We start from the raw sequence: 24965 nt of genomic DNA, 5'->3' as shown, positions 1-24965 counted from the left end.
GTGCTTCCATCTCTGGCCTGTCTGCCACTTCGCTTTCCAGCTAAAGGCAGTTTGTCCTCCAACAACCTCTTCATGCCATTAATAGCATATTATTTAGGTTGTCGATAAACACAGGCCAGCGGTCTCTGCAGCTTTCTCAGTCCGTTCAGTTACGACCAGCAAATGAAACTGAAATGACACCGCAGTGAACCAGACATGCCTCAAAATCAACATAAACAGCCATTGTATTTTCCCCTTCATTTCAAAAAAATCTAGTGGAAAGGTTGTGTCCCTACTTCATTTTTTAAAAAGGATTTACCCAGATAGATCAACTGCTTCCAATTTGAACCCACTTTTGGGTCCCCTGTAGGCGATGGCTCTTGTGGTTCTGGACCGAGACGGTTTGTCCCTTTCTTTGTTCAGTCACACTGAGTTCACACCCCACAAAACTGAGGCTGGACTGACTCCTCAGAACCCCTTTAACACTGCGATGGAGATCCCTGAAGAACCCATTCAAAGCCAAGAGTCCATCCGCTCTTATTACTTCCACATCACCATGATCCTGTGTCTGCAGCATTTATGATCATTCAGATTCTGCCTCTGAGGGCCATTTGATACGATCTTGTGACAATCTGTTGCACACATGTCCTCAGACCAACATATTTACCAACTGAAGCACAACTACTTGAAAAAAAAAAAAACAGAGTGCATCTTTGTCAGCTTTGTGCTAACTCGCTGGCAAGACATCTGAATGACATGAAAAGCCTTTCAAGCTGTGACACTTAAAAAGTGAGGTCAATATTCACATCGGGTTACACAAAGGTAATGCAGAGACCAAGTGGATTAACGCTGTTTGATATTACACTGTGCACATTGCACTTCATCAGCTGCCAAATGCAGGCGAGGTAAGGCAAGGACTTAAACAGGAAGCAGATCAGTATCAATAAAGCCTTACATGATCAGTTCTGTTCAAGGTGCTGAAAAGAGAATGGAGGAAAATTCAAATCAGACTTATTTACTGTCCAAATCAAACATTTCAAAAATAGTAGCTAAAAAAATTATGCAATCAGGAGTGCAACGTGACTTGACTAAATATAATGAAATTCTGTTTAAACGGTGCCCTAATAAATTTTACTAATTTACCGTCAATAGAAGAATACGATATATGTGCTATGAATATGAGTGTTAAGCAAAATAATCTGCCAAATTAGAATGATAATTGTAAAGAAAGCCAAGATTAACAACATTATTGTCACACTGCCCAGATAAAGGAGAGAGGCACAAACACTTGACGTTTTGAAGGTGTAGGGGGCTTTATTAAACAGAAAAGGAACTAGGACAACAGCTTAAAAACAAACACAAAGAATCAGTAGCTTTTGACTAAGCATTAGGACACTACACACTGGACTTGTCAGTGCTGTCCACTTCAATGCAGTCCTCCATACACATTTATAGAGGGTGATCAGGACCCAATAATCAGGGCTTCTGCTGGGCTTACCCAGCAATACCTGGATCTGACAATTATACTAAAAAAATATACATAGAACGTGAAATTAGAATCTGAGCAAATGTATTTTGTTATAGTTACTATTTAAATCACATTTGAATTACTTAAAATTCTTTAAGTCAGAATAATTTCCCCAAAATCAAACAAATGTTTTTTTTTTTTTTTAAAGTAACCATCCCAATGCTTTTAGCATAGCACAGTCTTAAATATGCTGACGTGTGCATCTGGCAGCCTTTGTGTAGGCCTATTGGAAGAGGCCCGCAGTTCTATCCATGGCTGGTATGTAACCATCAATGACTGTGGGATTAGATTACTTTGGCCACAAGAGATCAGTGAGGAATGTTCATGGGACTGGAAAAGGGATGGGGGGGTGATGGCATTTATCTACGCCAGCTTAAGGGCCTACCGCAGCAGCCATAACCCAACGCTCAGGCCACAAATGAAACGTATGCACTTAGAAAACCTCCACCACACCATAACAGCACTTAAACGAAGGAACAGATAACGGGGGGAAATCAATAAAACAACGTTAGTGGGTTTTTTTTTATCCTTTTAAAATATTTTCATGGGGAGAGCAGTATGCTTAAGCCATGCAGACATAACAACAAATACTTCCTGCACGCAATTAAAAACGTATGAGTTACAAAAAGAAGAGGAAAAAAATTCTAAGAAAATGCTCCACAGACCACAACACAGGGCTACAAATAAATACATTATTGGAACTATTTTCTGAAACCACATCCTTCATCTGGACTGGTATCATCCAAAGGACAATGGTTCTGAATACACCACACTAAGGCTGAAATATATATTCAATACCTTGTCTCCCTGATATCAGGCCAAGTTTGAATTAGTCGTCACATATCTGTCAAACTTTTGGCACATAAATATTTATTTATATGCTGTTTTAATGTTGAATAAAAAGGTCAGCGTGTAAATGTTGTGCAGGGTTCAGGATCTGGCAACATGATATTGCATTGTGCAGAACTCAACATTTTTTGTTCCTGGGCTCAGACTGTATTGTCCCGGGCCTTGCTAGTGTGGGGCTAATGAATGTTGTATGTAAATCCCACTTCCTTAATGAGATCTCCATCATTAAAATGCAGTCTGCATTCAAAACCTACATGCAACTGCTCCATTCAAGTTAATTGGATGTCCACAGAAAGCTGTGAGCTCATTATCCTTTGGAAATAAACCCCAACCACAGAAAGCAGTGCTCCAAGAGCAAGAAAAAACACACCATGAACAAACAGTGTGCATAAAGCTCTACTCTACTATACTATTGCATTTTTATACCTCTATATTTCTTTAATTAGAAATTCACACAAAGTTTTAATGGTAACGTTAAAAGCATATAAACTTTAATTTTTTTTAGTTTAATTTTTAATTTATCACTGCTGGTACATATATGTATGATCACTCAACCAGGACCTACAAAATGTAGTTTACTTAAATTTAATTCTAAGTAAATATTGAGCATTTTGTCCCCAAATTAATTATTTCCTAATAGAACACAGTTCAATGGCTGCAGCTATTTGATTAATTGATTATTGTAATACATAAAAAAAATACATAAAAAGTAACCTTTATCTTAAGGTTTTAAGACATCTAAAGTACTAAAGTAAACAAACAATAACTTGCTTGGAGAGAAGCATATATATATATATATACACACACACACACACACACACACACACATATATATATATATATATATATATGTATGTATGTATGTATATGTATATATATAAAAAAAAAACAAGTTTAAATGAGATTGAATGAAAGGGAGATGAATCCTCATACCTTGTAAAACAGGATTGTTACTATTAAGAGTTATTTGCAAAAGTCACATTCAGGACAAAGTTAACACATTTTGTGCTCCATATGGTGAGTTCTTGTCACATTTTGTTTCACATTTTCATCTCTTAATTCCTCGTTGCAGCTTTCCTCTCCATCTGCATTGCACTGCCTCACATATCTTCCATTTAGGCATCTTATTTAAACTCAGCCACATACCCGACCTTGCTGGACCTCAAGTGTCATGAGTGGCCCACGTTACGATGTGAGGGAGACGAGCTAGGGGCATAAAGCATCCAGCTAAAGCAACAGTGTCATCTCTCCGGCTCGCTGTCCTGCCAAAGAACATTACGAGACGTGGCTTTAAAATCTCCTCGTCTCCAGGATGACAACAACATGCTGTCAGAAAACACCCATACGCATGAGGACATGTAAACGCTGAGGTTCTCAGCACTCCATTGATTTCAGAGGTAGTACATGCTTGGCGCCTATTCTGTCTGGACTCATGGTGGACATCTTGTAGTTCATCAGAAATACCAGAAGACCTTCCTGTGCTATAGTCATTTTAAAAAGATGTCTACTTAATGTTTGGCATTTCACATTGACCCCGGGCACCGAAAAAATTCTCACCACCCTGTGCAGGTCAGAGTTTTCCCCCAATTAACATGCTTCACCATTCAATTCAAAAGCTCATTAACACGCTTCCAATAAAGTGGATCAAAGCAGCGGAAATTTTTCATAGGAGTGTCTATGTAAACCAACCATAGCATCTTTTGACACTGCTCATGTCTTGATCGCTGAGGGACCCACATGGCCTTCATGTCATGTTCCCAAAATTTCTTGTGATTCAAGATTACCTTGATTTGTTTTCATCTGTTGTAATTAGTATAAATGTGTCCTTGCTCTGGTTTTTCCTCATTCTGTCATTCGTCGTTTTTATCTGTGTTTGGTGTGTCCTTGTCTAGTATCTGTGGGAGGGTAATGAAATTTTTGAGTCCATCTCTCCCTATCTGCGTTCCTGACACCTAATAATGATTTAGGAACATATGTCAATAATTTATCTACAGCTGATGCTATTCAAAAGCTGGAGCAGGTTACGGGTAAGGAAGCGGACCCGTAATCAAAAGGTTGTGACTTCAAATCCTTGAACCGCCATGATGCCGTCCCCACACACTGCTCCCCAGGCGCCTTTCATGGCTGCCCACTGCTCATCAAGTGTGATGGTTAAAAGCAGAAGACACATTTCGTTGTGTCACCGTGTGCAGTGCTGCAGTGTTTCAAAATGAATTTTAAAGCTGCTGCATACAATTTGATCTCAAACTGTGGAGCTAATCTTGTGGTTTGGGTTGAAACCTCTCCTGCTCCTCCTGTTGGCTGTTCGCATTAGGGGTCGTCACAATTCACCTGGGAAGGGTTCTATACCAGATGCCCTTCCTGACATAACCATTCCCATTTACCCAGGCTGAGGATCGGCGCCAAGACACACACTGTCATATCCATCTCCACAGGACGGGTTTTTGTGTAAAAACCTCTACAAATGTTTATTCCTTCTTTTTGTTACAAGTGCAAAAAACATGCAACATTAACGCAGAAAATACACAGTGAGGAAATAACAGGGAGCCATTAGTAACAGATTCAAAGTCTGCAGTAAGACAAAACGGACATTGGATATCTGGACCTTGGCAAATGCCTTCAATAAGATCACATTTCAAACCAACTATATCCTAATAATGCCCCAGAGTAGGAATAAAGTTAATAGCCTTTTTCCCCATTTAACACAAATAACAGGAAATCATCAACAATTATGACAAGAGGCCTTGCTCAAATATATATAAAGCCACAAACGGTAAAATTCCCAAAATGTGAACATCTGGAGAACCAAAAGAAAGAAAGGAAACATTTATAAAATAGTACAGACCTCCTTCTCGATCTTCAGAACAAACCACACCGGCCTGAGCCCAAACAGAGGAAATCCAAGAGAGAGAATTCAGTGATTTAGCTCGAGTATGGGGTGTTTGTTTACTCTCTCCAGTATTCATTACCCATCCGCTCTTCCGAAGTCTCTGGGTGAAATTATTCACGGTGGGAACCTGGGAATTCAGCCTGTTGTGTGTCTGTTGTGTGAATAGGGAAAACAGGGTACAGTACACGGGTCCAGGAAGCGGCCCTCTCTTCAAGCATGTGCAGCTCCCTTCCTACATTTATTAGACTTTGGCCTAAGGACCCAGGTCTAATAAATATCAAGCTGTTGATCTGCTGGCAGTTGTGTTTTTACAGCTTGTGGCAGCTTTACAGACAGCAGCAGAAGTATGACCTGTGTAAATATTCCAGCTCCATGATGTTTCAATGCTGTCCCGTGGTTTTATGATGCTGACTTGGGGCACTGGTGCGTTTGCTCCACTAGAAATAACAAACCGTGCAACCATGAATAAATTCCCTAGTGTGGATGACAAAAAAAACATGAAACAGGTCGTGCAGGTGCACAACATTTCAAATTCAAAGACGGGAAACATGTTGCCGACTCAGGTCAGGGTGTCAGCTTTTTCACATTTAGGGTAAGCATGTGTTTAATTGTGTGCAAACTGGTTGCTGGGGATTGTCCCTTTCAAAAGAGAGGAAGCAGGTATATTTGTATTTAATTTGAGGGAGAGAACCTGCAAATACAGACACTGGGCCCAATTTTCATTATGCAATGCATAAACACAATGCATTGCAGAGGTGGCCCAGCGGTTAAGGAAGTGGCCCCGTAATCAGAAGGTTGCAGGTTCAAATCCTGACCCGCCAAGGTGCCACTGAGGTGCCACTGAGCAAAGCACCGTCCCCACACACTGCTCCCCGGGGGCCTGTCATGGATGCCCACTGCTCACTCAGGGTGATGGGTTAAAAGCAGAGGACACATTTCACTGTGTGCACCGTGTGCTGTGCTTCTGTGTATCACATGTGACAATCACTTCACTTTAATAACTTCAGCATGTAACGCGGGAACTGATTTTTTTTATTTATTTACTGATATTTAAATAAAACTCTGAAATCCTACTTTGTAAACTGACAGTAGTAACCCAATACATAATTCCTCTATCAACTTACTAATTCACAAAGTTAAAAGCACCACTGCAACCCTGAGAAAAAAGAAAAGTCTATAGCCTCCACTATAATGTCTCACTTTAAAGCTCCCTAAATGAGAGCGCTCAGCAGAAGGTGTAGGTAAATGAATCGGAACTGGACCTTACTTGAGAGGAGAGAAGGTTGCAGTCGATGTGGACGCCTCGTCCTGTCTTCTGCCTCTGCAGCAAAGCAGCCATTATGGCGCCGTGAGCATACAAGCCTGTTGCCAGGTCGGTCATTGCTACTCCAGGCCGCACTGGCTCCCCGTCCTAAAAAAAACAAAAAAAAAAACACTTTATTGTTGTTAACTTACAGGATGATGGGCCTATTGCACATAGGCAGAAATGTATAACATGATTCATTCAGAGCAAGCCTGCATCCAAGTACACACATCTACACCACCCTTCCCATCAAATATGGACTGAATAGAAACATATCCTGCTCTCACCTCAGGTCCTGTAATGTGCATCATACCAGACACAGCACAGGCAATAGAGTCATAACCAGGCTTGTGCGACTGAGGGCCTGTTTGTCCATAGCCTGGAAAATAAACATGCACACACACAAAATGGACACTTTAATGTTATTACCTTATTGATGAAAGTGAAAGTGAAGTAATTGTCATTGTGATACACAGCACAGCACACGCTGCACACAACAAAATGGGTCCTCGCTTTTAACCCATCAGTGTGTGGGGATGGTGCTGTGCTCAGTGGCACCTCACTGGTACCTTGGTGGCTCAGGATTCGAGCCGGCAACCTTCTGATTACGGGGCCGCTTCCTTAACTGCTAGGCCACCACTGCCCTATAGATGCAGACCTAGTAGATACATTAAACATTATTCAATCATATTAAAATTGCTCATGGATCACAGTTGAAGTTCACATTTTCCTATTTTCATTGTATTATAACAGGTTTAGAACACCACTGTTGGGGCAGTGGTGGCCTAGCGGGGGTGCTGCAGTGTTTCACAATGACAATCACTTCAATTTCACTTCACTTTAGTGCTTGGGGAGTGTTAACTAAAATCACATGAAGTGATAAAAACTGCTTGCAAGTAATGTTGTAGGGTCACTAAAACCCAGCTAACACCCATCCCATTTGGTGTTTTTCTTGGACACCCAAGAAATGAACTAAGTCTAAAATGGAAGGAGGAAAAAAAAGTACCAGCCAAATGAATGAGGAAGGGAACTTTATTGCCCAAACAATCCAGAGCAAATTACCTCAAAACTATTGCACCGGCAGTATCACCTCCCAAAAATAAACAGGGTAAAAATACACAAGCCCCTGCCTATTACACATTGTCCATAGTACATTGACTACAACACCGCCCCCCTCCCTTTCAGACATCTTTTTGGGTTCTCCCAAGTTCCATTTCTCGCTGCACTCATCCGCATCAGTTGTGCAGTCGGGTGCCTCGGCTCAAGACGGGAAGACACCCAGGTAACCCAGAACACTGCTCTGAGGACGGGCCTACCCTTGGCCACTGCAGATTCCACACACAGACACAAACATAAATCAACAAAATCATCATAACTGTACCGTGTGTGGCACTACCCACCCAAACATGCAGATAGATTACCAGCACTTTTATTAAAAAATGCTCAAATTCATGATCCACTGAAGGCCAGAGAATGCAGGACATTAGTGCTGACTAGTCATGGTATATAGCTCCCTTGCGTCCATTATTACTTAAATATGACTTTTGCACTTAAACTTAGAATTTTTTTTTGCAGCGTGATTACATCCGTCCACACAGAACCTTTTTCAAGTCTAATGTTCCGAAGCGCCCAGAAGCTCCTGAGGAAACCGCCATGAACAGCCTGAAAGCTTTACGGCTGTGTGAAGACGCCCCAGTCCCTACATGAACAAAGGGGGACTCTAATGGTCTGCGTCTGAGCACGATCTGGTGGCCACCAAGGAATTCTGGGAAGTGTACGTTTGAACGCTCCAACCCGCAGAGCCAAATGAAGGAAATGATGTTTACAGAAGTGGAACGAAATGAGTTCATGTGAACGTGAGGTCCAGGATTGGACATTTTTCCCTTTCCAGCGATTGGTATGAGGAAAGGTGGTCTCTGTAAATACAGCGATGTTTAGGTAACATTCTCCCTCCCTCCTCTATTCCATCCTCTGTCCACATGTTTATATAGTGCAGATGCTTACAGGGCATGAAAAATTGCTAAATGATTATTTTGGTTTCAGATACCAGATTTTGCCTGGATCAAATAAACATTTAAGTGTTTTTTGTTTTCATCTAGAAGATCATGTGCCGCTAAGTCTGGCATGTAACAGAGAGAGGGGAACTCAACATCACAAACTGCTAAATACGCCATTAGCACGTAATCATAAGCCCTCTCGAAACCAAATCAACAGAGAGCATTTAACCCCCGTGACCCAAAATCAATAAAGGGCCTGTTAATATGTTATGCAAAACAACACAAACCGTTTAACCCCCTGGAATGAAAAGCCAATAGAAGTGAATTGATCTTTCTCCAGAGTCATCTTGTTTTCTGTGAACAAATGGGAGAAGGAAGTGGTATCAGCTAAAAAGGAAGATTAAAGAAGAGCGAGCTGGGTTTTTTCTGCTTTGCTAAAATACATGATAATCATAAAATCATCTGTGGACCCGTAACCTGGCAAGTTAAAGCCCCGGCTGCTTCAACCATAATAAGCACTCCAGGAACACATGCCCATTTGATTTTCCAAGAAAAAGAAACCCTCTGCCCCATCCCAGAAAAAAACAAACGGCTGAGATGAAGTCCAATTCAAATCTCCAAAATCAGGTCTCATCCGAACCAGTGGTGTTTAGCCCAGGCAAAAACAAGCCCCTCCCCCCCAATTTGTATGGCATAACAGCCTTATTCATCAAGCATAAATAAGATCTTGTGTACGGAGTTCAGAGCTCTGTTATGCTCAAGTGCATATATTTCTATAAATTAAGACATTAAGACATGCTTCATTTTGTTTTGTTACAGCCTTATTCCAAAATTGCAAATGCATTTTCACCCTCAGAATTCTACACACAACACCACATAATGACAACATGAAATTTTTACTTGCAGTTTTGCCAAATTGATAAAAAAAAAAAATGGGAAGTATTCACAGCCTTTTATCAATACTTTGTCGATTCACATTTGGAAACAATTACAGCCTGAATTATTTTTGAATATGATGCCACAAGCTTGGCAAACCAATCATTGGTCAGTTTGGCCCATTCCTCTTTGCAGCACCTCTCAAGCTTCATCAGGTTGGATGGGAAGAACCGGTGCACAGACAAATGAAGATCTCTCCAGAGATGTTCAATCGGATTCAAGTCTGGACTCAAGGACATTCACAGAGTTGTCCTGAAGCCACTCCTTTGATATTAGGGTTGTTTTCCTGCTGAAAGATCTAGGTTTTCATCCGCGATGTCTCTGTACATTGCTGCAGTTATCTTTCCCTTTATCCTGACTAGTCTCCCAGTTCCTACAGCTGAAAAACATCCCAAAAGCATGATGCTGCAACCACCATGCTTCATTGTAGGGATGGTATTGATTTGGTGATGAGTGGTGCCTGGTTTCCTCCAAACGTGATGCCTGGCATTCACACCAAAAAGTTCAATCTTTGTTTCATTAGACCAGAGAATTTAGTTTCTCATGGTTTGAGAGTTATTCAGGTGACTTTTGTGCCTTTACTAAGGAGTGGCTTCCATCTGGCCATACAGAGAGGATACATGGGTGGTAGTAGCCTAGTGGGTAACACACTCGCCTATGAACCAGAAGACCCGGGTTCGAATCCCCCTTACTACCATTGTGTCCCTGAGCAAGACACTTAACCCTAAGTTGCTCCAGGGAGACTGTCCCTGTAACTACTAGTTGTAAGTGTCAAGTGTAATAACCAATCATAGAGCAAAATTCTTATTCTACATTTTGATGTTTACACATAGACTGAATTGGTTTTAGAACAAGTATATGAGGAAATAACTATCCACACAGGCCTGGTGTGTCTGGGAGCTCTCACACACCCTACTACTACCTCATTCCGGATATTTAAACCATTTCCAGTCAAGATGACTCCTCCCTCGTCCATTTCCTTCCCTTTTCTTTACTTAATATACCCACTTCAAAATACATAATACTTTATTACAATAGTATTTACAGTAGCATTTTTCTTTCTGGAAAATATTAATATATACAAATATTAACAATGCACTAGCATCAGAAAATATTAATATTCATGTCAAATAGGTTATGCACATTCCAAAGAAGATGTGCTTGATATAATATCCTATTTCCATATAAATAATATAAGATATGTCTATCACATTAGTATGCCTCCATCACATTTACCAGAGCAATTCTTAGCAGCATTTCAGTTATAATTCATTACAGCAGCAATCATCAGGATCCATGAACAATAATCACAACAGCCTGAAATCTCGAGATCTCAGATAAGGAGAACAGAATGTCTTTTTGGGCCACCACACAGGATCATGATTTTTGCAGAATGGAGCTTTGATGACACAACGCAAAAGGAATCTGACGTGAAAACCTCAACACTTCAGAGGGTGGGGAGTCCAGCTAACGAAGGACACGTGTTGACAATAACGGGCGTTCTCAGACGCCACTTAATCTCCTTTAATTTTCTGTAAAGGAATTAAGTAAAACTGGAGGTTTTGAAGCTTCTGTGAAAGAAGTAATTGGCCACCAGTACAACTCAAAAAACAAATGATGAAGAGCACATTTTTAGCAACCCTTTAGTTTCACAAGGAAAAACAACATTTTTACCTAGTGTAAGAATGTTTTCAGGCACAAGCTTCTTAACATGCAAATGTATTATATATTAATGATATATTATATATATATATTACATTAACATGCATGTTTTTTGTGTGTTACACATTCAAATGCAATATATATGTGTGTGTGAAGCCATAGTGCCACTGGGCTCACCAGGTGGTCCTTATGACACATGGCTAAAATTTGATTTAGGCTGATTTGATCTAATGGGTTAGGGTTAGTTTTTGCTTGTATCTATGGGTTAGGGTTAGGGTGTCTATCAACGTGCATGCTGCTTTGCTTTTTTCGAGTACTTGAGTACTTGTGCTTTCTTCTACGCGACACTGGACTGATAGGTTGAGGGTCTCCCCAGTCCCGCGTCTACATTTTTCTGGAGCAGTGGGGCCTGAGGTATGTACCTGTTCCCATGCCCTCCTGCCAGGATTGGTCTGATTTGGATCTGGACCTGAAGAATGGAGGGTTCGTGAGACAACAAGAAAGTGAGCACCAGGAGTTTCATCTGTCGAGTCCCTTGCTGCCCACTGCATCTCGCCCAGTCCCCTGCTCCTCGTCTGTTCCATCCAGCAGGAGCACTCCTTGGCATGCTCTCCCACAAGTTCAGGTGGACCTTGCAGCTGTCACAAGTGCCAAGAGAACTGAAAATCCATCAGCTAGCTGAAACAGGTCGTGGCGACTTTCGCCATTGTAAAAAAGCAGACCTAAGGGGTCTTGCATTGACCAAGACTCTCTCTGAGAGTCAGGATCACCAAAAGAGCAAGCCACAAGCATGTCCCAGGCGTGTCCCAGGCGTGGGCGCTCAGTTCCAGCATCACCTATCACTTCACGACTAATGATATGCACATATCAGCACCAAATCTATTTGCATGTGTACCTCCTCAAAACAAATCCATTAGCTTTAACCAACATAAAATGTGGATTCTAGACACTTTATCAGATTTGCTCAAAAAATTGGCCTGAGTGAAGAAACTAATTTCCTAATGCCAAAAAATGCATGTTTTTTTTGATAACTTGACTGATCTTAGGGCCCTATGATTTCCGCAATGCGGAAAATTGCGGAATGGATTTGTGGAATCAAACAGATAAAACTGAATCCGCTATAAAACACAGAATCATGTATAATTCGCATTTCTGGCCACTGCAGCCCACTACACGTGTTTCCGGATGAGGTGGGACATTCGCACACCAATGCAATGTAAACGCGTGGTCAGCAATGTGCCAGTGCCGAATCTGGACCACTTGCCTGATTCTGCACATGAACGTGCATACGTATGAAAAATTGCAGATTTGTACTCTTAGTGATACATTTTGAGCAGAACAATACCCAAACAATTTTTTATAAATCTTTTGTAAGAACATCTGTGACGACCACTTACAGTCAATAACTCATATCAGAAACAGACAACAGAAGCAAAGCGCAAGCCAAACATGCCGGCAAACTCTTGGCCATGCAAACTAAACAGCTGATTCAAAACAAGATTTTATTATCATGGTTCCAGTTTATTATGCAACTGGGCAATTTCACTTTGTATGTAATATGTATGTAATAACAAGTTCCGCTAGCCTGTCTATAGTCCTGCAAGTGGCTAGAAATGGCGATATGTATAAAGCGTGCTTTGGTCATTTTTTTAGTTCAGTCATGCACGATTCTGAAGAAACAATGTAACCTATACATAATTTTCATGACAAGTGACCTTTAAAGTAAACATTGAGTTATTCAAAATTTCCAGAAATACTCACTCAAACTCTAAATTGCTGAAAAATGCTGATACCTTGATATGGCGCTACCAACTGGCAGAAGAAACTAAATCACATGGCTTTCCAATGCCATAATTGCATTACGTCAACCAATTTAACATGAAATTTGGTCATTATATTGTGAACATGTTCCTTGAGAATTGTTCGTAAGGATTTTTTGATATTGATTTTGGGATCCCAGATTCACCAACATACACCAAACTTGATAAACCTGTGTCATTACAAGCAACGTAGCAACGTATTTGCAACGCATTATCTAAATTGCAACAAAAACATTATTTCTACCATTATGTGTGTTTTCCTACACTTTTATGCAGAGCTCATAAAAATGACAAATTGCCACCAACATAACAGAGCATGAAAAGTTGAGCATTCCACATGCCGGAAGATTGATCATTCATGGTGTTGCTGTGCACAGGTGTTAAATTCACCAATTCCTACAACCATGCATGTGACTACTAAAAATCTTGAAACTTGAATTAAGTCAGGCTGACTGAAAAAAACAGGGTAAGGGGCCGTGAATGAATCAAGGAGCGGGGCTGAGTCTGCTCCTCCTCTGAGTGTGCTGGATGTGCCTGTCTCTCACAGGAGCAGAGGAATGAGATGACTGCTTAAATGCATTCCATGAAATCATAGCACTTGCATCTGCTTTTGTACGACAATGAAAGTGGAGACAGAAAGTGTACAAAATGTAATTCTGCTGCCCTGTGCTTCATGACGAATGTGCTCCATGGCGGTAAGCGCCATTTCGAGGTCTGTGACTGTGCGAGGGCCTGTTATTACTGCTTGCCATTTTAGTTCTGAAATGAAACTGCATAATGCAAGAAAATTGCATTTTTATACGTTTCTGAAACTATATGAGCCCCAGTACCTCTTTCAAATATCCTTTTCATCACAGCAGCCATTACAAGATAATGTAAGTGAAGCTGCCCGAAATCTCTGTCCTGACCAGGTAACGACAGTTCTGGCCCTGAGCCTCATCCACTTTTGTCATTGTCAGGAAAATTAAATACCACCATTAGCTTAAATCAAGCAAGCTAGTCTCATTCAAAATGTAAAAATGAATTCAGTGAGAAGCTCCCTTTATCTCGCAAATGAAATGATGATCATTATTCTCTGCAAAAATATTCTGCATTAATTAATCAACCATTACACAGACTGCAGTTATCTGTGTCGTTCTTTGAAGCAATGTTTTTGTGTCTTTGTTATACACAGCACAGTGTACATGGTGCACACCACAACAAATCAAAATGTGTTCACTACACTTAACCAATCACCCTTGGTGAGCAATAGGTAGCCATGACAGGCGCTTGGGGAGCAGTGTGTGGGGACGGTACCTTGTTCAACCCAGAACCCTTCGGTTACGAGTCCGCTTCCTTACTCACAAGGCCACCACTGCCATGTTCTGTGTTTGCAAACCCTCATTATGATATACATTGTTGATTTTGCATTTGCTAGTTTCAGAAAATACATCAAAAGGAGGCTATTGCAGAAATATGTAACGTGGCAAACTACCTGGATCGGATCGCATCTACCAGCAAGTAATCGCATCTACCAGCAAGTAATCTGTTGATTATAATTCTGTGGATTTTTGATGTGTTATCATTTGCATGATTGTGTGGGGGTTCAAACAGACAAATGTAAGCAAATAAAATGTGCACTGCTGTGTGCATGAACACCTCCTCCCCAAAATTTCTACATAGATGAGTGCAGAACCCAGTCCACACCACTATGAGTCTTCAATGAACACTCCTTTATACTATTACACCTGCTTCCTTATCAACTCCTTATTCAAAGTTATCCCAGTGTCAGCGATCCTGTTACTCGTACCAAGAACCATGTTCTTCATTCCAGGACCTCTATATGAGGACAGGAACGTTCACTCACTAGATTCTTCCTCTTCCTCTTCCTCTGAATGCATTGAAGAAGCCCGCTCAGTGTTCTGATTTGGAAAGAACAGCAAGGAACAATCCCTGACTTTGAGAAACACCCTTTAACTCTATTCTCATTTATTTTTGTCTTTCTCAAACATGTCTCATGAATGAATGTGGACTGTGATCACTCAGTCAGAAAGAAGCACAGTCCAAAATGTCCCCACTAAGGCTATTCTTTTGCAGCTGTAGCAGCAGCCAATAAGGAAAGTCACTCATGATGTCAATTAACTCTCACCAGGGGTCTTGAGTTAGAATAGCAGGGCAAATGAGAGTGTCACAGGTTCAGGTCACTCTCCACCCAACCCCAGGGGGTCCCACATGGCTGAGGTTCAAGGCTTCTGTTTGTTGACAATATCTGGGCTAACAAATGGCCGTCTCCACCAGAGCGCACGCACTCGCCTGAAGGCTGCGGCAATCAACCAATCAGTGTGGATAAATCATGTGTCAAAATGGTCAAGAGAGGACCCCATTGGACGTAAATCAGACCGAACCGGATCCTGAACTTACGACCTTGTGCAGTGCCATGGCAACAGCAGACACAGCGGCTCCCAGTTCATGACTAGTTTCCTTTGTTCCTGATTGCAGCATCAGGCTAATTATTGGTGGGGAAATTTAGTGCAGCAGGTAATTGGGAATGATATTTTCTTAAGTGAGAGGTCAAACGGTGTCTGCTCCCTTGACTCCGCTATGGCCCTGCTTACCTCAGTTTTTTATGTCAAGCCGTGGTCCCAAATGACCTATAAGCTACTGAGAGGTGGTGGAACGATGACACCAGAATATAAACATAAATTTGATTAAATCTGCAGTCAGAAGGTTCTTCCTACCTCTAGAATGACAGCATACAATACAAATAAAGGGTGAAATCACAGTTCTTAAAATACAAAATGCTACAACACAACAACTATTTCTTATTAATATACTAATAATTTCCATTCAAACTCATTTTATTGTGAAAAGCAAGGACATTTCTGAATGACTAAATCTGGAAAAGTATAAACAGAAACATACAAAAAATATACAAATCACAGTATCCACATTGGCACTCAGCACCAGCGCTCAGTCAGCTGTGTGTTAGGATGACGTCAAATAAATGCCACATGCATATATTTCATGTCTTCTTGGCATCAATTTCGGCCAAAATCAGCAACGAGTGTTAAACAGCAATGAGCTTTAAACAGAGTCAAGTGAATGCCAGTGAAACGGCAATCGAACTGAGCTACAAAGCGCAGCAAAAACGGTGTTCACAAAGCGTTCTTCTCGAATGTCCACGTGGATGAGGCCAAACCACTACCTTGAGTGCTGCTGTACTCAGATCAGGCAGCCACAGTCACTATCGACACTACCAACACTTTAATTTTCATGCCATCGCCAGGAAATCCCCAAGCAACATCGTTTTGAAGCAACACTGCTTCAATGCAGAACCATCCACGTTTGCATCGCGATGCATCAATTATGAGAGTAATTTGGTACAATAGTGGCCTGGCGGGTAAGGAAATGGACCCGTAATCCGAAGGTTGCCGATTCAAATCCTGAACCGCCAAGGTGCCACTGAGGTGCCACTGAGCATGGCTGCCCACTGCTCACCAAGGGTGGTGGTTAACAGCAGAGGACACATTTCGTTGTGTCACCGTGTGCTGTGCTGCAGTGTTTCACAATGACAATCACTTCACTTCACTTTCAAAACACCCCTAGTTAAAATAAGCAGATTAATTCATAATGACATGCACTTCTATTATATGGTTTTAATCAACCAAGTGATCTGAATCTGTTGGTTGGCTATATGGTGGTAGTATCCTTGTTCACCTATAAACTAAATGACCCGCAAGTGGCATATTGGTTGCATCACTGAGCAAGACATATAACTCTGTATGTCCTTGAACATACTGGAAAAGGGTGGCAGTTCTTGAACAAATCAATACCAAACCTGCTCTAATACCTTTTGCATGCTCACTCTACCCTTCAAGGGAGTCCCTCTCTGACTCACTCCTTCCCAAAATTTTTCCTTGTGTGCAGAAAAGGTCAAAGTGTGGGGTGTGTCAGCTGCAGGGCCTGTCAAAGCCCATTGAGACCTACTGTATGTGATTTGGGGCTAAATAAGAAATAAATGCCGTTGTTCAATGTAAAGGCTGCTATGACAATACAATATGAAATAGGCACTAAATTGATTCAGCAGAGTTTTGACTGACCCTTATGTGCTAAAAGCTTTATCCTTCCAGAGAACACAGGAAAGCCTTTATTTCGTATTTCAACACACACAAAAGGGATGATAGCAGCTCATTCCCAGGGAGAAGGAAACAAAATGGCCCCTTCACCTCTAATGTACTCCTCCCTGTTCTGATTTGATTCCAACATAGCGATTCAGTGAATCTGTGAGTGCTGTGAGTATTTTTGAACAAGGGATTCACTCTGAAGCAGTGCTTCCACTGTGTTCTTGAAGTCATGACAGTGGAAAAGTACTAAAGGAGGGTGTCCATTCCCAATTCAAGATGAAGTGTGCTGTTACTTTTGTTTGGTGATTTAGCCATTCATGTGTAATAAAAAAAAGTGCAGTGATTGATTTACATTCACACATCTCCCATTTTTACATGAAATGCTCACATCTTTTCTGTGTGGCTGTACGTTCACACACTAGCACTTCCACAAAAGTTCCCACAACAAACGAGGAAAAACACCCCATGATGAGAACCGTAAATCATTTCAACTTAACTGTCCTCCATCCACAATTTTAATGAGACCTCTGGGGTGACGCCTCCAGATTTTTACTGGGAGGGTTGTAAGCAGAGAGGGTGTTTAGGTATTTGGCTTTGACCAAGGCACTCACAAAAAGAAGAGGAAGTTTTTTTTTTCCCCATGAGCCCAGCAACTCCCTGTAGGGCGTGCAAAGACCAACCATATGGCATAATCTTGATATGATATATTTATAGATATTTGTATATATAAAAAGATGAAATGTAGTCATTTTATTTGTTTAGATCTCAGGATTGGCTTTAATGTGTCAATGGCATTGGACATAGATGTGTGGCTGCATTTATGTGACGTTGGTTATCATCTGGCACCCTCTGCTGGTTATCCTTTTAATCACAGCCTCTCTGAGACTCAGAAGGTCCAACCCATTACACGGTCTGTGGTCATCTTCACAAATCAAGTTAAAGGGCCTAGAGCTCTCCTAAGCTAATGATGAGTGTATGATGAGTGCAATTCTTCATTTCGTTTCATGAGAAGTGCATGTCCAAAATGAAGAGCGTTCAGTGTCCTCCGGTTTTAAGGTGGCTGCTCTGGGTCACGGCATTAGCCATGGTTTTAGCTCTTCATCCTGTACTCACACATAAACTACAGACATGACAATTACAGCGCCACTCAAAGCTTACATAACATGGTGGGGGATCAACAGTGATTTATAATAAAAATATTAAAGGGCCAGGCACGTTAAAACCCATCTGGAAAAAAACAAAGACGCACTTGACTTTGAGTAGAACAACCGCAAGTACATCCGAGGCCTTGTCTCTTCCATTAAGTGTGGCTAGTCGCCTTCATTTGGATTTATGGGCCCCCTGACATGCAAAACCAATCAGCTAGGAGCCAAACCCCATCCGTTCCAGATTAGCGTGGCAATGGAGCAATTTTCATATGAAATGTTCCTTCCCAAGGTTTCTGTTATGACCGAACGATGCCGACAGTAAACTCAAATCAGCCTTTTCACAAGGCCCTTAGAGCAACCGACAAACATCAAGGGTCATGGTTTATGACCCACAAACCAAAAACCAGCATGGCTTGGAAAGATTGCAGTTCGAAGAACGTGGAACCCAATGCAGCTGAATGTTTGACAGAAATGCACTGACAATAGAACGATGAAACACGGAGAAGAAGGGATACTGGGACTTGGGATTGACACATAACAATATATCATGGCCACAATGCTAACCCACCGTGCCACTGTGCCGCCCTTATGGCCTAGCAGGTAAGGAAGCAGGTTCAAATCCTGAACCACCAAGGTTCCACTGAGCAAGGCACCGTCCCCACACACTGCTCCCCGGGTGCCTATCATGGCTGCCCACTACTCACCAAGGGTGATGGGTTAAAAGCAAAGTACACATTCCATTGTGTGCACCGTATCATTGTGAGCACCATATCACAAATGACAAAAAAAATAAAAATAAAAACCCTGGTGTGCTGGAAGTAACAGTTTTTTGAAAAATGCCACTTCTACCTGAAATTGAACAGTAGATCAGCCCAGGCACTTCAGCAGACAGGTTCCCATAGCCAAGCCCCATCTCCTCCAACTTCCCTGGAAGGAAATTCTCCACAAGGACATCACAGATCTGTGCCAGCTAACAAATGGGGGAAAAAATAAGTATTTTGCACACTACACAAAGCCCATTCATATTGGAAATAAACAATCATTCTAAATTCCTGGGAAATAGGAATAGAGTACAGCCCTACCTCTGTTATTATTTTGGCTCCTCTAGGCTCCTTGAGATTGACTGCGATACTCTACACAAGTAAATGGACAAAGACACACATCACTCAAGACCAGAAAGTGTGAAACTCAAGAGGCAAATTGATTTATTGAGCAATAATGCTTCTGTAATATAATGTAATAACACTGTGGCGAAGCATGCTGATGCACATACTTTTTTATTTCTGTTGACACTAAGGAAATAGGCGCTCTCGTGGCCAACAAACGGAGGACCCCAAGCTCTGGTGTCATCCCCAGGACCTGTCAAAGAAAAAAATGCACAACTGCAGTTCTTAGGTAGCAATGTGCCTATGCGGAAGTTACAACAGTGATGTAGACACTGTGAACGGCCCATGAAGAATTCATTTATTGGGTTGTTATAATGAACGTGTTGAGCTAATTCATTTGTAAATAAAAGAACAGCTGTGTTTTGTTAATTTCCTGTATGGGGCATGACCGATGGCACGGATGCGAGTCAGAAACCATCCTTTTCTGGTACGTCCTAGCCAGAGACAGTCTTTATGTAAAGATGGAGAGAGAAAGTAAAAGTGGTTTTAGGGTCAATTCATATGATGCAAACCAAAGCATTTTACACAAATGTGTATTTCCATTTTCTTCCAAAAATGGTACAGACTATTTCAATACAGCTTGGTCTTCCTGCGTGATGAATTTCTACAGTGGCTCTAAATTCAGCCTAGTCAACACTGACATCTTGTGGCCAATGTTAGACACTTCCCCACAATACTGAAATCTTGTTCTGTCTGGATAGGTAAAGAAACCTCCTCTTGTCATTTGCTTCACATTGTTACATCATTTCCTGTTCATTCACATTTGATTGTATTTTTATACACGCTCATGTCACAGGATGTCACTGACCAGGTCTTTCCACTTTGATAATCTCAGCTCCCAGGTCCCCCAGAATCATAGTGGCAAAAGGACCAGCCAATACTCTGAAAGCCATGATAAATATATCTCTATTAAAGCTATGTGTCTGTTTATATGTGACAATTTTTTCACCAGAGCCACTGCTGAAATACTATTCTCAATTTATAACACAGATTGTTATATACACACAAACATACATATATATAAAAACATGAAATATACATGTTTTTAAGTCCTTGTGGTTACCTGGACAGATCTAGAACCCTGACACCATCCAGTGGCTTGATGTTGTCTTCCCCTATTAGAAAATGTGGGATAAAGTGAGTGCATCAGACATATTGATTTACCACAGTGATACACAGTAACTTTGTATAGACTTTGACTTCTAATCTAAACTGCTGCCTAGTAGTAAATTAACAATTAACCATCCAGCAGCTCTCCTACAAAAACCATGCCGCTTCCAGTGGAGTGCCCTTGAATGACACCAGCAAGTCGCTGAGGGAATAATTAGTCAAGAGATAAGATAAAAAAATAATGCAAGGTGATAACTCCGTTTAAAAGGCTTTTTCGGTACACATGACATGATGTGACGTGTTATTGCATGTCCGTTCTTTCAGCTTCTAGTTGTGGCATTCTGGAAAATTGAACCCCGTCTTCATATAACGGTTCCGTGACTCCCGTTCCCTGTAACCAATAGCAACCTGTTGACCGTGCCGGTAACCGGTCGGCCTCCGGTCAGCGCCGTTTAACACAGTTAACTGAGCCCGGTGCGAACTGTAACGAGACGTGCGACTGAAATAAGGAGGTTTTAGAAGCATGTCGTCACTCCTGCTCTGCCGCACCGGGACAGTTCCGTCCTCACGCGGACACAACGCGAGCGCGCCGGACAGACGCCGTTTACCTCGCAAGGTGGACAGGAGTGTGTGCAGGCGACGCGGGCCGGGCCGGAGTCGAACGGGCAACAGTCGCGCTCTGCTGAGGCAGAACAGGACGCCCGACATCTTGCTGGAAATACCGAGCTGAAGCGGCACCGACGGCGAGGGGGCGGGGCTTCGCGTAACGCGGCGCGCGGAAACGCACATGCGCGTGAGGGGGCACACAGGGGTCAGACAGAGGCCCGCGACACTGCGAGCACGCTTCAAAGCCCGCACCGCCGAGACCCATACTGTCTGATGCTAATGTGCACTGGTGGTTTTTGATATGGGCGACGGGAATCGGATATATATATATATATATATATATATATATATATATATACACACACACACACACACACACACACACACACACACACAGATCCTTCTCAAAAATATTGCATATTGTGATAAAGTTCATTATTTCCTGTAATGTACTGATAAACATTAGACTTTCATATATTTTAGATTCATTACACACAACTGAAGGTAGTTCAAGCCTCTTATTGTTTTAATATTGATGGTTTTGGCATACAGCTCAAAGTTCCTATCTCAAAAAATGTGCATATAATGAAAAGGTTCTCTAAACGAGCTATTAACCTAATCATCTCAATCAACTAATTAACTCTAAACACCTGCAAAAGATTCCTGAGGCTTTTAAAAACTCCCAGCCTGGTTCATTACTCAAAACCTCATTCATGGGTAAGACTGCCGACCTGACTGCTGTCCAGAAGGCCATCATTGACACCCTCAAGCAAGAAGGTAAGACACAGAAAGAAATTTCTGAACGAATAGGCTGTTCCCAGAGTGCTGAATCAAGGCACCTCAGTGGGAAGGAAAAAGTGTGGCAGAAAACGCTGCGCAACGAGAAGAGGTGACCGGACCCTGAGGAAGATTGTGGAGAAGGACCGATTCCAGACCTTGGGGGACCTGCGGAAGCAGTGGACTGAGTCTGGAGTAGAAACATCCAGAGCCACCGTGCACAGGCGTGTGCAGGAAATGGGCTACAGGTGCCGCATTCCCCAGGTCAAGCCACTTTTGAACCAGAAACAGCGCCTGACCTGGGCTACAGAGAAGCAGCACTGGACTGTTGCTCAGTGATCCAAAGTACTTTTTTTGGATGAAAGCAAATTTTGCATGTCATTCGGAAATCGAGGTGCCAGAGTCTGGAGGAACACTGGGCAGAGGGAAATGCCTGAAGTCCAGTGTCAAGTACCCACAGTCAGTGATGGTCTGGGGTGCCATGTCAGCTGCTGGTATTGGTCCACTGTGTTTTATCACAGGCAGGGCCAATGCAGCTAGCTATCAGGAGATTTTGGAGCACTTTATGCTTCCATCTGCTGAAAAGCATTATGGAGACTAAGATTTCATTTTTCAGCATGACCTGGCACCTGCTCTTCTGACCTGAACCCCATAGAGAATCTGTGGGATATTGTGAAGAGAAAGTTAAGAGACGCAAGACCCAACACTCTGGATGAGCTTAAGGCTGCTATTGAAGCATCCGGGGCCTCCATAACACCTCAGCAGTGCCACAGGCTGATTGCCTCCATGCCATGGCGCATTTCTGGAAAAGGATTCCCGACCAAGTATTGAGTGCATAACTGAACTTTATCACAATATGCCAATTTTTTGAGAAGGACCTGTGTGTGTGTGTATATATATATAAAGCTAAAAAAAATTAAGGGAACACAAAGGATATCCTAGATCTAAATGAAATATTCATATTAAATACTTTTTCTCTTTACATAGTCAAATGTGCTGAAAACAAAAACACACAAACAATTACCAATTTAAATTTATCAACCCATGGAGGTCTGGAATTGGAGTCACACTCAAAATTAAAGTGGGAAAACCACTACACGCTGATCCAGGATTCAGGTCTGGGGAACGGGCGAGTCAGTCCATAGCATCAACACCTCCATCTTGCAGGAACTGCTGACAAACTCCAGCCACATGAGGTCTTGCATTAGGAGGAACCCAGGGCCAACCACACCAGCATATGGTCTCGTCTCAGTGCATAATGGCAGTCAGGCTACCTCTATACACCACATGAAGGCCCCCCCAAAAGAAATGCCACCCCACACCACTACTGACCAACTGACAAACCAGTCGTGCAGGAAGATTTTATAGGCAACAGAATTTTCTCCACAGTGTCTCCAGACTCGTCTGTCACATGTGCTCAGTGTGAACCTGCTTTCATCTGTGAAGAGCACAGGGCGCTAGTGACTAATTTGTCAATCCTGGTGTTCTCTGGCAAATGCCAAAGTGGGGCCCTCTTACCACCCTCAACAACAATACACTTCCAGCCTTATACAAATCATTTTGCACATTCCTGCACATCTTGCACATGTTTGTCTTGTGTGTCCTGTTTGAAATATCTAATCTATCCACTTACAAGCATCCTACATGATGTTGTACAGTTATGTCCTCTTCGACCTGTTCATTGTATAGAAAGGTTTTGGGCAGAAAGGTTGTATAGAAAGGTTACTGGGCACAAAGGTTACTGAGGTGCCACTGAGCAAAGCACCGTCCCCAAACACTGCTCCCCGGGCGCCTGTCATGGCTGCCCACTGCTCACTCAGGGTGATGGGTTAAATGCAGAGGACAAATTTCACTGTGTGCACCGTGTGCTGTGTTGCTGTGTATCACATGTGACAATCACTTCACTTACTTTACTTTTCGCTTATAGAGATACTGTACAGTATTTAAAACTTAGTATGTATGTACATATATATTTTTTCTTTTATGATTGCACTATGGGGGGTGGGGGTGGGGGGGTGTCTGTGTGAAACATTATTTCAATACACGGTATACTGTTGCACTGACAATAATCTAGTCTTGAATCTTGAGCATTCAAAAGTGACCAAAACATCAGCCAGAATGCTTAGGAACTGAGAAGTGGTCTGTGGTCACCACCTGCAGAACCAGGTTTTTATTGGGGACGTCTTGATAATTGCTTATAATTTCCTCCATGAGCTGGACCGCAGAGTGACAGTAAAGGGGCCAGCAAATGCTAAACACCTCTGGGAACTCCTTCAAGACTGTTGGAAAACCATTTCAGGTGACGACCTCTTGAAGCTCATCGAGAGAATGGCAAGAGTGTGCAAAGCAGTAATCAGAGCAAAGGTTGGCTAGTTTGAAGAATATTAAACATGTTTTCAGTTATTTCAGCTTTTTTTGTTAAGTACATAACTCCACATGTTCAAAGTTTTGATGCCTTTGGTGAGAATGTAAATGGTCATGAAAATAAAGAAAACACATTGAATGAGAAGGTGTGTCCAAACTTTTGGCCTGTACTGTATATAATTATAAATTAATATAAATAAATAACCCCCCCCCCCAGATGAGCATGATGCCCTGACATCCTAATCACATCAGAGTTCCTTTACCTGTTTGCGAGAAGTGAAAAAGCAGTAAGTTTAAAAAAAACAAAACAAAAAAAAAAAACGCCAAAGTAGCTCCTTATTTGACTTATTCCAAATACTGCCCAGCAGGTTGCAGTACCCCTAGTATAGTATTATTGAGGATTACAGACAGGAAATCTGTTTTAAATCAGTATATGCTGATAATATCTGTGCCCACTCAGAATTCAGTTATTAGAAATGATATCAAGTGATACCTGTCTGACCCAATACTGTTTTCACATGGGAACTGTGCATTGGACTGATGAACTAGTTTAAAAGCCCACTGAAACCTCACTTCTTATGGGTAAAATAGGATGTGTAAAAATATAAACACCTTTCTGGCCCAAAACATTTTTCACTGTAAAATTGACCTGGGAACATTGCTCATGTGTACATTTATGATGAATATGGCCATTTGCATGTATAAATAAATAGTATTGCAGCCTGCT

The 24965-nt window shown here is 41.8% G+C and overlaps 1 protein-coding gene across 2 annotated transcripts in view; it reads right to left on the bottom strand.

Moving 5' to 3' along the window:
- The window catches only part of sugct (succinyl-CoA:glutarate-CoA transferase), an 81043-nt gene extending 59804 nt beyond the window's left edge, over positions 1-21239 (bottom strand). For both annotated transcript variants that reach the window (XR_003746281.1, XM_028967100.1), the window contains exons 1-8: positions 21100-21239; positions 20445-20496; positions 20190-20263; positions 19489-19574; positions 19298-19348; positions 19065-19185; positions 6837-6928; positions 6514-6657 (exon numbers count right to left, since the gene is read on the bottom strand). Coding sequence is in view for 1 of the 2 variants with exons in the window: in XM_028967100.1 (XP_028822933.1) it covers positions 6514-6657; positions 6837-6928; positions 19065-19185; positions 19298-19348; positions 19489-19574; positions 20190-20263; positions 20445-20496; positions 21100-21199 (720 nt within the window). In the remaining variant the exon portion in view is untranslated. The remainder of the gene's footprint in view (positions 1-6513; positions 6658-6836; positions 6929-19064; positions 19186-19297; positions 19349-19488; positions 19575-20189; positions 20264-20444; positions 20497-21099) is intronic.
- Positions 21240-24965: the final 3726 nt, after the last annotated feature.

Source organism: Denticeps clupeoides, chromosome 2 (genome assembly GCF_900700375.1).
Source record: "Denticeps clupeoides chromosome 2, fDenClu1.1, whole genome shotgun sequence".
NCBI lineage: Eukaryota > Metazoa > Chordata > Actinopteri > Clupeiformes > Denticipitidae > Denticeps > Denticeps clupeoides.
The sequence above is the reverse complement of the archived record's forward strand: the minus strand, read 5'-3'. Positions and strand labels throughout refer to the sequence as shown.